General features: G+C 42.1%; 1 protein-coding gene across 33 annotated transcripts in view; it reads left to right on the top strand.

Moving 5' to 3' along the window:
- CLASP2 (cytoplasmic linker associated protein 2) overlaps nucleotides 1-13,383 on the top strand; it is a 182,085-nt gene that overhangs the window by 6,585 nt on the left and 162,117 nt on the right. For all 33 annotated transcript variants that reach the window (XM_043595870.1, XM_043595869.1, XM_043595867.1 and 30 more), the window contains exon 2: nucleotides 8,703-8,781. In XM_043595870.1, coding sequence (XP_043451805.1) covers nucleotides 8,703-8,781 — 79 coding nt within the window. The remainder of the gene's footprint in view (nucleotides 1-8,702; nucleotides 8,782-13,383) is intronic.

The following is a 13,383-nucleotide window of genomic DNA, read 5'->3' as shown; positions in this document are numbered from 1 at the left end:
GGCTCTGTGCTGACAGCTAGAGCCTGGAGCCTGCTTTGGATTCTGTCTCTCTCTCTCTCTCTCTCTCTCTGCTCCTCTCTTGTTCTCTCTCTCTCTCTCTCTCTCTCTCTCTCAAAAATAAACATTTTAAAAAAATTTAAAAAAAAAAGCTAATTCCTTGGTATTAAATATGCAGGGTCAAATTTCTAATTTTCAAAAACATCGTTCGGGGCGCCTGGGTGGCTCAGTCTGTTGAGCATCTGACTTTGGCTCAGGTCATGTTCTCACATTTTGTGGGTTCGAGCCCCCGCGTCAGGCTCTGTGCTGACAGCTTGGGGACTGGAGCCTGCTTCGGATTCTGTGTGTCCCTCTGTCTCTGCCCCTCCCGCATTCATGCTCTGTCTCTCTCTGTCTCAAAAGTAAATAAACATTAAAAAAAGTCATACAAATTTTTAAATTCATTATTATAAGAAAAATCAGGATCCAAATAAGATTTCCACATTATGTTTAATACATTAGTTTCCTGTTGCTGCTGTAACAAATTACTACACACTTAGTAGCCTAAAGCAACATATAGTACATTTATTTCCTTAGAGTTTTGAAGGCGAGAGGTACGGAATGGATTTTATTGGGATAAAAATCAAGGTTTCAGCAAGACTGTACTCTTCTGGAGAACTTAGAGGAGAGAGTTTTCCAGATTCTGGAAATTGCGTGCCATTTCTTGGCTTATGGCCTCTTCTTCCATCTTCAAAGCCAGCAGTATAGCACCTTCAAGTCTTTGTGGGTTTTTTAATTTTTTATATTTTTTTTAATGTTTATTTTTGAGAGACAGAGCATGAGCAGGGTCCGAGGAGCAGAGAGAGAGAGGGAGACACAGAATCCGAAGCCGGCTCCAGGCTCCGAGCTGTCATCACAGAGCCCGACGTGGGGCGCGAACCCACGGACTGTGACATCGTGACCTGAGCTGAAGTCGGACACTCAACCGACTGAGCCACCCAGGCGCTCCCAAAATAAAGAATTCTCAAAAGTCCACAATAAGAAAACGAACAATCTGATTTTTAAAACGAGCAAAAGATCTTAACAGATACCTCACTGCTGAGCCACCCTGGGGCCCTGCACCTTCAGATCTTTCTGACTGCCACTTTTGTACTCACGTCTCTGCTTAATCTCCCGCCTCTCTCTCGTGTGGAATCTTGTGATATATTGGGCCCAGGATAATCCAGAGTAATTTCCCTGTTTTAAGATCTTTACCACACCTTTAAAGTTCTTTTTACTGCATAAGGTCCTGGAGGTTAGGATGTGAACACCTTTGGGAGGCCATCCCTCAGTTCACATGTTTATTGAGTCTCTGAGTTTGTTTCTACCTCTGTTAAAAATTCTTTTTTAAGATTCTTTTAAAAATTCTTGGACTTTATTTGTGGAGTTTCACACAGTTGTGATTTTGCTGATTTCACTCCTGTAGTGTTAGTTCCTCTGTATTTTACTATAAGTTGGTACTTGGACCTAAAGCTTGATCAGTTTCAACCTTTCTTTTTCTTCCCCCTCAGGAGGCACATAATGTCAAGAAGGCACATAAGGTCTGCCAGTATCTTTTTATGATGTTAGCAATCATCAATGTTCGGTGCTTAGATCTCTTAACTCGTTAGGGCTTGTACAGTGATATTCTAATTGTCATTCTGTCACTTATTAACTAGGATACTTTGTACAGAGAAACTTCCCATTTACTCCTTTTTTTTTTTAATTTTTTTTTAACGTTTATTTATTTTTGAGACAGAGAGAGACAGAGCATGAACGGGGGAGGAGCAGAGAGAGAGGGAGATACAGAATTGGAAGCAGGCTCCAGGCTCTGGGCCATCAGCCCAGAGCCCAATGCGGGGCTCGAACTCACGGACCATGAGATCGTGACCTGAGCTGAAGTCGGATGCTTAACCGACTGAGCCACCCAGGCGCCCCATTACTCCTTTTTAAAAAAATGTTTCTTTAGTTATTTTGAGGGGAGGTGGGAGGGGGAGGGGGAGGAAGAGAGAGAAGAGTCCTAGGCAGGCTCCATGTTCAGCACAGAGCCTCACGCAGATCTCACGACCATGAGGTCATAAGCTGAGCAGAAATCGAGTCTGATGTTTAACCCACTGAGCCACCCAGGCGCCCGCCCCGGCCTCCACTTCTATTTCATTGGCATAGTTTGTAATAGGCGGGCATCCCTGATTTTGTTGTGCTTTGCTTTATTGTGCTTTGTAGATACATTCCTTACAAGTTGAAGGTTTACGGTAACCGGGCATGAAACGTGTCTACTGCTGCCATTTTCCCAGTGGCACTTGGTCACTTTGTTATCTGTGTATCACATTTTGGTAAATCCTGGCAATATTTCAGACTTTTCTGGTTACAGTATGTCATGATGGTCTGTGGTCAGTACGTTCAGATGTTACAATTGCTCTATCGTAATTGTTAGGGAGCACCATGAACCACGCCCATCTGAGAAGGCCAACTCAGTCTCTACACACAGTGGTGCTGACTGCTCCACTGAGCAGCTGCTCCCCGTCTGTCTCCTTCCCCCCAGACCTCCCTGTTCCTTGACACACAGCCGTGTTGAAATGAGGCCAATTAATAGCTCCGCAACGGCTTCTACGTGTTCAAGTGAAAGAAAGCGTTGCGTGGGTCTGACATTAAATCCAAAGCTAGCGGTGATTAAAGTTAGGAAGGCAAGTCAAAAGCCAAGACAGGCCAAAAGCTAGGCCTCTTGTGACACACAGCCAACTTGTGACCGCAAAGGAAAGGTGCTTGAAGGAAACTGAGCATGAATGCTAAGAAAGCAGAACAGCTTCATGGCTGATCCAGACCTAGTTTCAGTGGTCTGGAGAGGAGATCAGAGCAGCCACAACGCTCCCTTAAGCCAAAGCCTCATCCAGAGCAGGGCCCTAACTCTTCAATTCCGTGAAGCCCGAGATTGGTGAGGAAGCCACGGAAGTTGGCTCGTGAAGTTGAAGGAAAGGAGCCGTCTCCATAACCGACAGGTGCAAGGTAGCACAGCCAGCACGGGAGTCCCAAAAAGTGACTCAGAGGACCCAGCTAGGGCGATCCCTGAAGGTCGCTGACTAAACAGCAGATTTCCGGTGTAGACGGAGCAGCCTTGTATCAGGAAGGAGATGCCACCTCGGACTTTGACGGCTGGAGAGGAGAAATCAGTGCCTGGCTTCAGAGGACAGGGTGACTCTCTTGTTAGGGCTAATGTAGCTGGTGACTTTAAGTCGAGGCCAGGGCTTGCATCATTGTGAAAATCCTGAGACCCTTAAGCATTGTGTTAAATCTACTCTCCTTGTGCTCTGTAAATGAAACAACAACGCCGGAAGGACAGCTCATCTGTTTACACGGTTTCCTGAATATTTCAAGCCACTGCTGAGAACTATTGAAGGAAAGAAGATTCCTTTCAAAATATTATGGATCATGACAATGCACCGGTACCCAAGAGCTACAATGGAGCTGTGCAGTAAGAATTAACGTCGGTTTCGTGCCTGCTAACGCCACATCCGTGCTACAGCCCATGGATCGAGGAGTGATTTTAAAGTCTTATTTAAGAAATACATATTACAAGGTTGTAGCTGCCATGGGTAGTGATTCCTGTGATGGAGCTGGGCAGAATAAATTGAACAAACCTGGAAAAGATTCGCCATTCTAGATGCCATTAAGAACATTCGTGATTCCTGGAAAGAGGTCAGACTATCAACATAAACAGGAGTTTGGAAGAAACTGATGGCTTTCAGGGGTTCAGTGGAGAAAGCAACTTCAACGTTTATTTATTTTTGGGACAGAGAGAGACAGAGCATAAACGGGGGAGGGGCAGAGAGAGAGGGAGACACAGAATCGGAAACAGGCTCCAGGCTCCGAGCCATCAGCCCAGAGCCTGACGCGGGGCTCGAACTCACGGACCGCGAGATCGTGACCTGGCTGAAGTCGGACGCTTAACCGACTGCGCCACCCAGGCGCCCCAAGAGAAAGCAACTTCAGATGTGGCAGAGATAGCAGCAGAACTAGAAGTGGAGCTTTCACTGTGCAGAAGCTTTCGATTTAGGTGTAGTCCCAATAGCTTCTTTGCTTTTACTTCCCTTGCCTCAGGAGACCTGCCTAGAAAGTTGCTACGGCCAATGCCAAAGAAGTTACTGCCTGTGTTCCGTTGTAGGATTTTTATGCCTTCAGACCTCATATTTAGGTCTTTGGTCCATTTCGAGCTTATTTTTGTGTAAGGTATAAGAAAGTGGTCCAGTGTCATTCTTTTGCACGTTCTTGTCCCGTCTTCCCAACACCATTTGTTGAAGAAACTGTCCTTTTCCCACGGGATATTCTGACGGGTTAAAGAGGTGATTGCGATTAAGGAGTGCACTTGTTGTGATGAGCGCAGGGCGATGTAAGTGTGGAATTAGTATGTTGTACATCTGAAATTCCCACAACACTGTATGTTAACTGGAATTAAAATAAAAACCTTAAAAAAAAATGGAGCTTGAAGTCGGGACTGACTTTGCAGTCTCCTGATAAAACTTGACCAAATGAGGAGTTGCTTCTGATGGGTGAGCCAAAAAAAAAAAAAGCTTTTCTCGGGACGAGATCTATTCCTGGTGAAGATGCTGCGAAGATTGTTGAAATGACAGCAAACGTTTAAAATATTGCATATTTTGAGCAGCTGATGAGCAGCATCAGGGTTGGAGAACATCAGCTCCAATTTTGAAAGAAATTCTGTGGGTAAAATGCTGTCAAACAACATCACGTGCTGCAGAGAAATCATTCATGAAAGGAAGAGCCAGTTGTTGTGCACACTTCGCTGTTGTCTTACTTTAAGAAATTGCCACAGCCTCCCCAGCCTTCGGCAGTCACTCCCCGGATCAGTGGGTAGCCATCAACCACCCTCCCCAGCCAAAAGAGTACAACCTGCTGAGAGCTCAGATAACGGTGAACGTTTCTCTAGCAGTGAAGTATTTTTTAATTAAGGTGTGTACTTTTTTTTTTTTTAATTTTTTTTTTTCCAACATTTATTTATTTTTGGGACAGAGAGAGACAGAGCATGAACGGGGGAAGGGCAGAGAGAGAGGGAGACACAGAATCAGAAACAGGCTCCAGGCTCTGAGCCATCAGCCCAGAGCCCGACGCGGGGCTCGAACTCACAGACCGCGAGATCATGACCTAGCTGAAGTCGGACGCTTAACCGACTGCGCCACCCAGGCGCCCCAAGGTGTGTACTTTTTAAAGACATGATGCTGTTGCATGCTTAATAGAGCACAGTACAGAGTAAACATGACTTTTATATGCTCTGGGAAATGGAAAAATCCACTTGACTCACTTTGTTGCAATATTCCCTTTGTTCCAGTGGCCTGGAACAGAATCCACAATATTTCTGAGGTACACCTGTAATTTATATGATTCTTTCCTTTTGTTTGCTAATAGTCAGAATACTGGGGTGGTCTTCTAGCCTCCTCCAATATCGGCCACATAGTTCTCATCATTACGGATTCTTGTACTTAAGCGCCTCTGATGTGTTTCAAGACGGTGCGCTTATTATCCTTATTAATATTCAAACTGTCCTATCTTGGCATGACCCTAGTAACCTCTGATAGTATCTTTGCTGTCTGGCATCATGGGATGTCCTATTTCCTGCTCGTGCCCTGGGATCAGCCGCTCCTCCAAGAAGCTCTTGTTCTTTTTAGTGGGAACGACTATGTGGAAAATGCAGCGTGAGTGCCAGTGGGACCCATTGTTCTTGTCAGTGGACAGGGTTGGGTTTTATTTTCGTTTTAAAGAAAAATACATCATGAGTTTATAGTGACTCTAATTCAGATTCCGGGCTGCAGTCTTTCCTGTTTCTGTATGTCTTCTATCTCCTTCAGCCAACAAGATTTCTAAAAGCATTGAGGTTTCTTTTTTGCAGAGTTGTTGTTGTGTTTAGTGCTTATCCCCCTGGAGAGAGATCATCAAATTGCTATACTTGAAAATCTGTGTGGTTGTAATACTAATTCGGTATACATTTAGGTTCACTTATTTTCAGTGAAATTAGTTATTGCTACAAATAAGGTGTACTCACAAGAGTCTTGGTTTCTTTCTCTATTACTTATAGCCTATTCCTAATGATTAATTTTTTTTCCTGATTGTTTTTCATTGTTGTCATTTTTAATAAACATTTCTAAGTAACTGTGTCTATTCATAGCCCTCTTTGTGTATATACACATTGCCCCAACTTGCTTTTTTCACTTAACAATATATCATGGAGGTTATTGCACAGCAGAATTAGGAGAGTAGTCATTTTTATTTTTAAAGTGTTACAGTACCCTAGAGTGTGGATGTACCATAATTTATTGACTCTGTCTCATATTGATGAATGTTTGGATAGTTTCCGGTCTCTTGCAATGAATAATGTCTGCATGTTTTTAATAATTTTGCTACTGTATCTTAGGGATAGATTTTTTTTAAGTGAGATCTTACCGAGTGTGCATGTTTTTCCTGCTGATTTGAGATACTGCTTTTATCATCTGTAAAGTCTGATAAGTCTGTGAGTCTGTTTGTAGATTTTCAACTATGTTTTAACAGTTTTATTGATACAGCTTACATACTATACAATTTATTTATTTGAACTGTACAGTTCATCGATTCCAGACATTCTTGACGTTTCTTATAAGTTTAATCATATGACATTTGGCCATTTGTGACTTCTTTTCACTTACAGTGTTTTCAGGGTTCATTCATGTTCAGCACGTACCATTCAGTCCTATTTATGGCCAAACTTTTTTTTTTCCCCTGAGGAGGAGGAAAAGGAGGACGAGGAGAAGAGAGAGAATCCAAGCAGGCTCCACCCCCAGCGTGGAGCCCATGGTGGGTCTTGATCTCACGAATCATGAGATCGTGACCTGAGCCGAACTCAAGTCTGACACTTAACCACCTGAGCCACCCAGGCACCCCTGGCCACATTTTTAATTGAGCGTATGCCCCATTTTCTGTATCTGTTCGTCAGTTGATGGACATGTGGGCCCCTGTACCTTTCAGCTATTGCAAATAATGCCGTAGTGAACATTGGCATACGAGTATCCGTGTCCTGCTTTGGACACACACCCAGGAGTGGGATAAATTGTTAGGTGCTCAGTGTTCAACACGCTACACTTTAGCCCTTCCCTTTTTTTCCTGTGCTTCGTGGAGGGTTTTTCTCCGTGTTTTCTCCTCCGGTGATTAAGTGCTCTTGCTTCCTAGGCTGTTCTTGCGAGCCTGGTTGTGGGGAGTGGCAGTGTTCTTGGGTTTTCTGGTCCAGCTTCGGCCTTACGAGCCCTTTGTCCCTGAGTCCAGGGGATGAGGCTTTATTAGAGATCCTGCCCCTCCTCAGCTGGAGACCTTTAAACATTTGAGCCCAGGGTGATTTTCTGCTTCTCCCTCAGAGGTAGGGGCTCTTTTTTTTCTTTTCTCGTTACTCAGTAGCAGTGAGTTTTTACCTGTGTCCTGGGGTGACAGTATTTGTCTTTCTCTCAGCGGCTTCATACCTTTGTTTCTTACAAGCGGTATGGGAAAGGAAAAGTCTGTGACTTTCCTGCAGAGGTAGCTGCTGTCTTCTTCTGAGACACGGACAACCAAGAGACAGTCATAGTGTCCGGTGGAGGCTTGTGGAGAAAAAGTCTGCAAATGGGGTCCCTCCTTTTGTGTCTGTGGCTGCGAGGATTACACATTTGCACGCTGGCCCACATTCGGCTATTAGCAATGAGTTACGTACAGCGGAACGCTTAGCCGGCTTGTCCCACGGCTCGGCTTTCCTTCTGTCTTCTGCCACATGTGACCTAGTGCTCACGTCCCATCTCCCCTTGGGGGCATCTGTCTTTCCTTAAGTTTCAGGCGAGGTGATTATCCTACAACTTCAGCTTTCTGATGAACTTAAGAGTAATTATAGATCTGTAGGTAATTTTTTTTCTTGTGAAGTGGGAGTGGTATTTTTCCTAGTGTCTCCATCCGAGATAAAAGCTGGAGTTCCTCTGTAATTAAAGGCGCTCTTCGTCTTTAACTTGCATTTGGGAAACATTTCAACATTACAGGAAGAAAGTTGGAAGCGTAGTCAGTGACCTTTCTACCCTTCACCCATTTTACCGGTTACTAACATCTGGCCTTTATCTTCCTGCATATTTATACATCAGTAGGAGTAGTGGCATTTATTGAACCGTTTGAGATTAGAGGGCCCTAACCTCATGACTGTCTACCCCTGAATACTTCAATCTCCTTATTTTTTTGGATTTTTAAAAAATTCTTTTTAATATGAAATTTATTGTTGAAGTGGTTTCCGTAACTCCTTATGTTCTTAAAAAAAAAAAAAACAAAAAACTTGGTAATAGGGATGCCTGGGTGGCTCAGTCGGCTAAGCATCACACTTCGGCTCAGGTCATGATCTCACGGTTCATGAGTTCAAGCCCCACACCCGGCTCTTTACTGACCGCTTTGAGCCTGGAGCCAGCTTTGGATTCTGTGTCTCCCTCTCTCTACCCCTCCCACCCCTGCACACATTCATTCATTCATTCATTCTCTCTCTCTCTCTCTTTCTCTCTCTCACTCTCTCAAAAATAAATAAACATTAAAAAAATACAAAAAAATAAAATGTATCTTAGAAAAAACAAAAACTTGGTAATATATGAAGATCTTTGTATGTCAGTGATTATATATTGATACTAAAGAATGCTTTGGTAGTTTGTATTCATTAAAATTTTTTCTGTCTGTAGGTATCATTAATGGGATTGGAAATTTTAAGTGCCTTTGTGGACAGATTATCAACACGATTTAAGTCCTATGTAGTAATGGGTAAGTTAACTTTATTTAAAAATCGTTGTAGGTGTTGACATACTGGCATTTTTTTCTCATGGTTTTTAACAGAATTGGTTCTCTGTGAATGGAAAAAAGTAATTTTCTACAGCCCAGAGATCTACTACGTAGTATTTTAGTTTGCCTCGACATGAAAGATTTTAAGCCTATTAAAATAATTCTATTTCCTCTGAGACAAATAAAACCAAAAAAAGCAAAAGACGTATTTAATATCCTGCTAATAGATTTTTACTTCATAACTTAAAAACTTTTACTGTAACTTTTACTTTTTTTGACATTAAAAATTTATAACTTACAGCACGGCTTTTTAGACTTCTGTGGTACAGGACCGATATTTTGTAAAATACAGTAAAAATAAGTTATACAGCAAAATGAAAGGAAAAAAAACGACGGGGCCCAATTTTTTATTATTAGATTCAATAGACCAAATTACTTTGGTCAGATTGTTTTTAAAACTTGATTTTATAAGCGCTCTCAATTTTTTTTTTTTTTTTTGACCGCAGATAGTTTGTAGACCCGTCCCGAGCTGCCAGCCATCCTCTGAGCCGCACTCACTTCCGGTGTGTCTGCGGTATGGCTCGAGCCCGTGGCGCAGTTCTTTTGTTGGCACAGTCGTCAGGATTACCGTGCTGGCTCTGACCTGTTTCCTAAACCCAGGTGGCCCTCGTGTGCCTTTTGGAGCGCTTTGACGAGTAGAGCTGGGTCCTGATGTATAGCGATCGTTAAGGGCAATCGCAGCTGTTCATGATTTTCTGTTATGGATTAAGTTAATGCTTCCTAATGCCTCACACTTACTTTCTAATTATCTTTGGTCAACTTTTTCTTCATGTTTGGTATGTCCCCAGATTCTGCTGGTTTCTTATTTTTATTGTCTAACTATCCTTTCAGCAGAAGCATCTTAGTAAGTTCCCTTCAGTAAGTTCCCTTTTTAATCACTACCTGGTTCCAGGTCATTCTTTGCATGAATGATGAATGTCTTCTTTACCGTATCAGTCTTCTGCTTAAAATCCTGTGATAGATGTTAAAAACTAGGCATATGTGTTTTACTTAGGTATTTTCTTAAAACAGTTTGAGTCATTGTTTAAAATCAGGAAGTTTTATGTAAAAGATTCGTATTTATGGCTTGTCCGCCCCCACAGGTACGTACTTGTTGGCTGAAGTTTTGTCATAGATTCTCTTTTGTATGGGTCCTGAGCTTTCTGCTGCACAAGTCCTCCCATCTCGTCTTGCCCCTGCCTGAGGATGGCAGTTGTAATGCCGCCAGCTTGGAGTACCGCCCTTTCTAGAGCTGGTTCAGTTCGGGCATGTCCCGTACCTCCCTGACTGGAGGCGTTTATGTTTGGGACCCCTGCCCTACAGTAGCTCCCCATTATTAGTTGTGACAGACCGTATTTTAGACCGGACGGTAATTCTAGGTATTGTGTATCTTGCTTATTTGTCAAGTGCAAGGAGAGCCACATGGAGTTTGATGCACAGACTCCTTATAATGAGGCAGCAGGAATAACGGGACCGGAATCGCAGCTTTTTGCCTCCCGGGACTGTCCTGCTTTCAGAACCTCTGTTTGGCTCTCCTCTGGTGGCGGTCCACTTCTCTCAGCCTGTACGTCCCTTCCACGTCTTAGTAGCCTTCTTCATCAGCGGTCTTCAGCAAGTACTGTCTCCACTTTAGTTAGCGACTTGCTCGCTCCTGGTAGTTCTGGCTTAACTCGCTCGTGGTTCTGCTGTGCTGCTCTTTCCTTTTGAAATCCTCTCCTCTTTCCCATGGTCCGTCCTTTCGCTTTAAAAGACCTGCTTCGGATTTCAGTGTCTTTAACCTACTCTGAATTTTCCTTTACTCAGTGCTCTCTTCGGCAGCGCATATACTAAAATTGAATTTTTCTTTACTCTGTAGTTCTTATACCGTTAAATAGTCAATGAATTACATTAAGTTGCTTTTATTATTTTTCATATGTGTTTTCCATACATGTATATAGGCTTATACATGTAGTTTTTCTTTGTGTCTTCTCATCTACTCTTTATGGTTATTTGTGTACATTAATATTCGTATCATTTTCACTTTGAACCCCAAGTGTCCATCATTTTCCTTGGTGAGATTCAAACTTGTTATTAATTCAGAGTCAGTGTAGTATAACAGGAAAATTTCATCACTGCTTTGCTAGTGTATGTTGCCTACTTGTTACCCATTTTGGGCTTTATCAACTTTACGTGTATAAAAGATTATCCCCACATTATTCCTAATTTGTATGATAGCTCCACAAGATAGGCAGTATATATTTGTACTCTTGTTTCATTTTGTTTTAATTTAGAGAAAGAGAAAGAGCCAGCAGGGGAGGGGCAGAGAGAGAGGGAGAGCGGGAATCCCCAGCAGAGCCTGCCCACAGGGCTCAAACCCGCCTGCAGGGCTTGAACCTGGGAACCGTGAGGTCACGACCTGAGCCAAAATCAAGAGCTGGAGGGTTAACCAGCTGAGCCACGCAGGTGCCCCTCTGTGTACTCTTATGGAGGTACAGTACTAAATGAAGAACCCAGGGTTAGCTTTTTTGTTTTACTCTGTTTTATACCTTAGCCAAACCACTTTAGGAGCCCTTCACGTGTGTTTATTTTTGAGAGGGGTGGGGAGGAGAGACAATCCAAAGCAGCCTCCAGGCTCTGAGCTGTAAGCTCAGAGTCCGATGTGGAGCTCAAACCCACAAACTGTGAGATCATGACTTAAGCCAAAGTCAGACGCTTAACCGACTGAGCCACCCAGGGGCCCCTGAAGGTTCATTTTTTTTTTAAATAATGTCATCTTAGATGTATGTAACTTGATGTGAGTGATACTGTCTTTCGGTACACTTAGGTTATTAACTACCAAAGGTATTTTTTTTTTATCTTTTTACGTTAAAAGTGAAGAGATGTTTTAGGAAAATTGAGATTGATGTTCAGTTTTAGACAAAGTTCCAGAAAGAGTTTGGGCTCTTTTGATGTAGCTCTTTTAATGTAAAACATTTAAAATTTCTTTTGTGGCCACAGATACTGTGGAAAAATAAGTTTTTCAAACAAAACAATATATCCGATTTACATTTAACAGTGATCACCAACCCCGGTTTTATGATAACTGAATTCAGTAAAGGATCTCATAGTTTACAAATTTTAAACAGATGGTTTTAGCCCAAAATGGAATTACGGGACGAGTATTAGAATAATCGGGCTTCCTGCTCATCACTCTTGTGTCTTGTAAAACGCAGGATGGTCTGTGTCTCGTACAGTGCTGAGAGAACAAGACATAGCACTAGCTGTGCGTTGAACTTCTTCGCTGTTTCACTGTCCAGGTTCCAGTCTGTGTAACAGGTTCTTACTGGCTGCACGGTACAAAGCTCTGTTTTGGAGTCCCGTAATGATCTGTTGAGTATCCATCGCGTTGAATGGTAATTCAGTGGTCATTATAATACGTACAGATCTTTTGGGTAGACTGTTGACTCTTCCAAATGCTTATTATGGGCTTAGCACAAGTGGGTTTTGTTTTCTTTTCTTTTTTTTTTCTTTCCAGTTTTACGTCATTCTGTCACTAGTCATGTGAGGTATAGGCCTGCACCCCTCCTAATTGTATAGACAAGGAAACTTTCAAATTCAGAGAAGTTTACGGTCTTAAATAATTAACAACTGGTAAAACTAGGAATAAAATCTTGTTCTGTTTCACACCAAGAGAGTATGTATCAAAAAGGAACTCTAATGCAAAAAATTTATGGATTTTTTTGTTTGATAACTATAATAAAATGTTTATGTAGTGTCAGGTTGTTTTTGCTATTCTATAAAAGTTTAGTTTTTTGTCTTGAAGTGAGCCCTGGTTTGGGCCAACATTTTAATTTTCTTTTTGGAGTTAAATCCCACCTCTCAAGAATGCAGTGGCTATTTTTTTTCATACTCCTGTTGTGTGATTGTTAACACACACAGACACACACACACGTACACACACATAGAACCCACCGATTACAAGTAAATGGAAGTAGTTATAACTGGGACCTAATTGTGTGGATCATTTAAGTCCTGGTTTCAACTTGCTATTTTTGTGACTTTGGGCAAGGTGTTGAATCCTTTTGGGCCTTCTCCATCAAATGAGCCTACTCTCTTTAATTGGGCTGTTACGAGGTTGACATGAGATAGTTCAGTGCTTAGTACGGAATAATATCTAACATTTATTAAGTGTTTATTGCTGTCTTCTGCCTCTCAGAAGCTATCAGAACCAGAGTCCCACAACAGCCAGTCTTTCAGATGTCAATGGTTTTCTCTAATGTTAACAATACATCTAAGCAAGATGAGAAGTATTTAGATTGTTCCAGCTGACAGACAGGTACTTCAGTTGCCTCATGATCAGGCTTATGGTTTTATGGCAAGAACTTTGTTTTCTTATACAGCCATTTCCTTGATTAAGCTTAGGTTTTTGGATAATATTCCATTTGGTATAGTGGGCTTCTCACTATAGTCTAATTTTCTTCCAAAAATAATGTAATTTCTTTTTTCCTTAAGTGTTGTTTATTATTACTAAATCAGTCTGGTTGTTATATTGTAGACAGTGTTTATTGTAGAATATATTTGCATCAA

Source organism: Prionailurus bengalensis, chromosome C2 (genome assembly GCF_016509475.1).
Source record: "Prionailurus bengalensis isolate Pbe53 chromosome C2, Fcat_Pben_1.1_paternal_pri, whole genome shotgun sequence".
Taxonomy (NCBI): Eukaryota; Metazoa; Chordata; class Mammalia; order Carnivora; family Felidae; genus Prionailurus; species Prionailurus bengalensis.
Note: the sequence above shows the minus strand (reverse complement) of the source record. Positions and strands in the feature narration are given on the sequence as shown.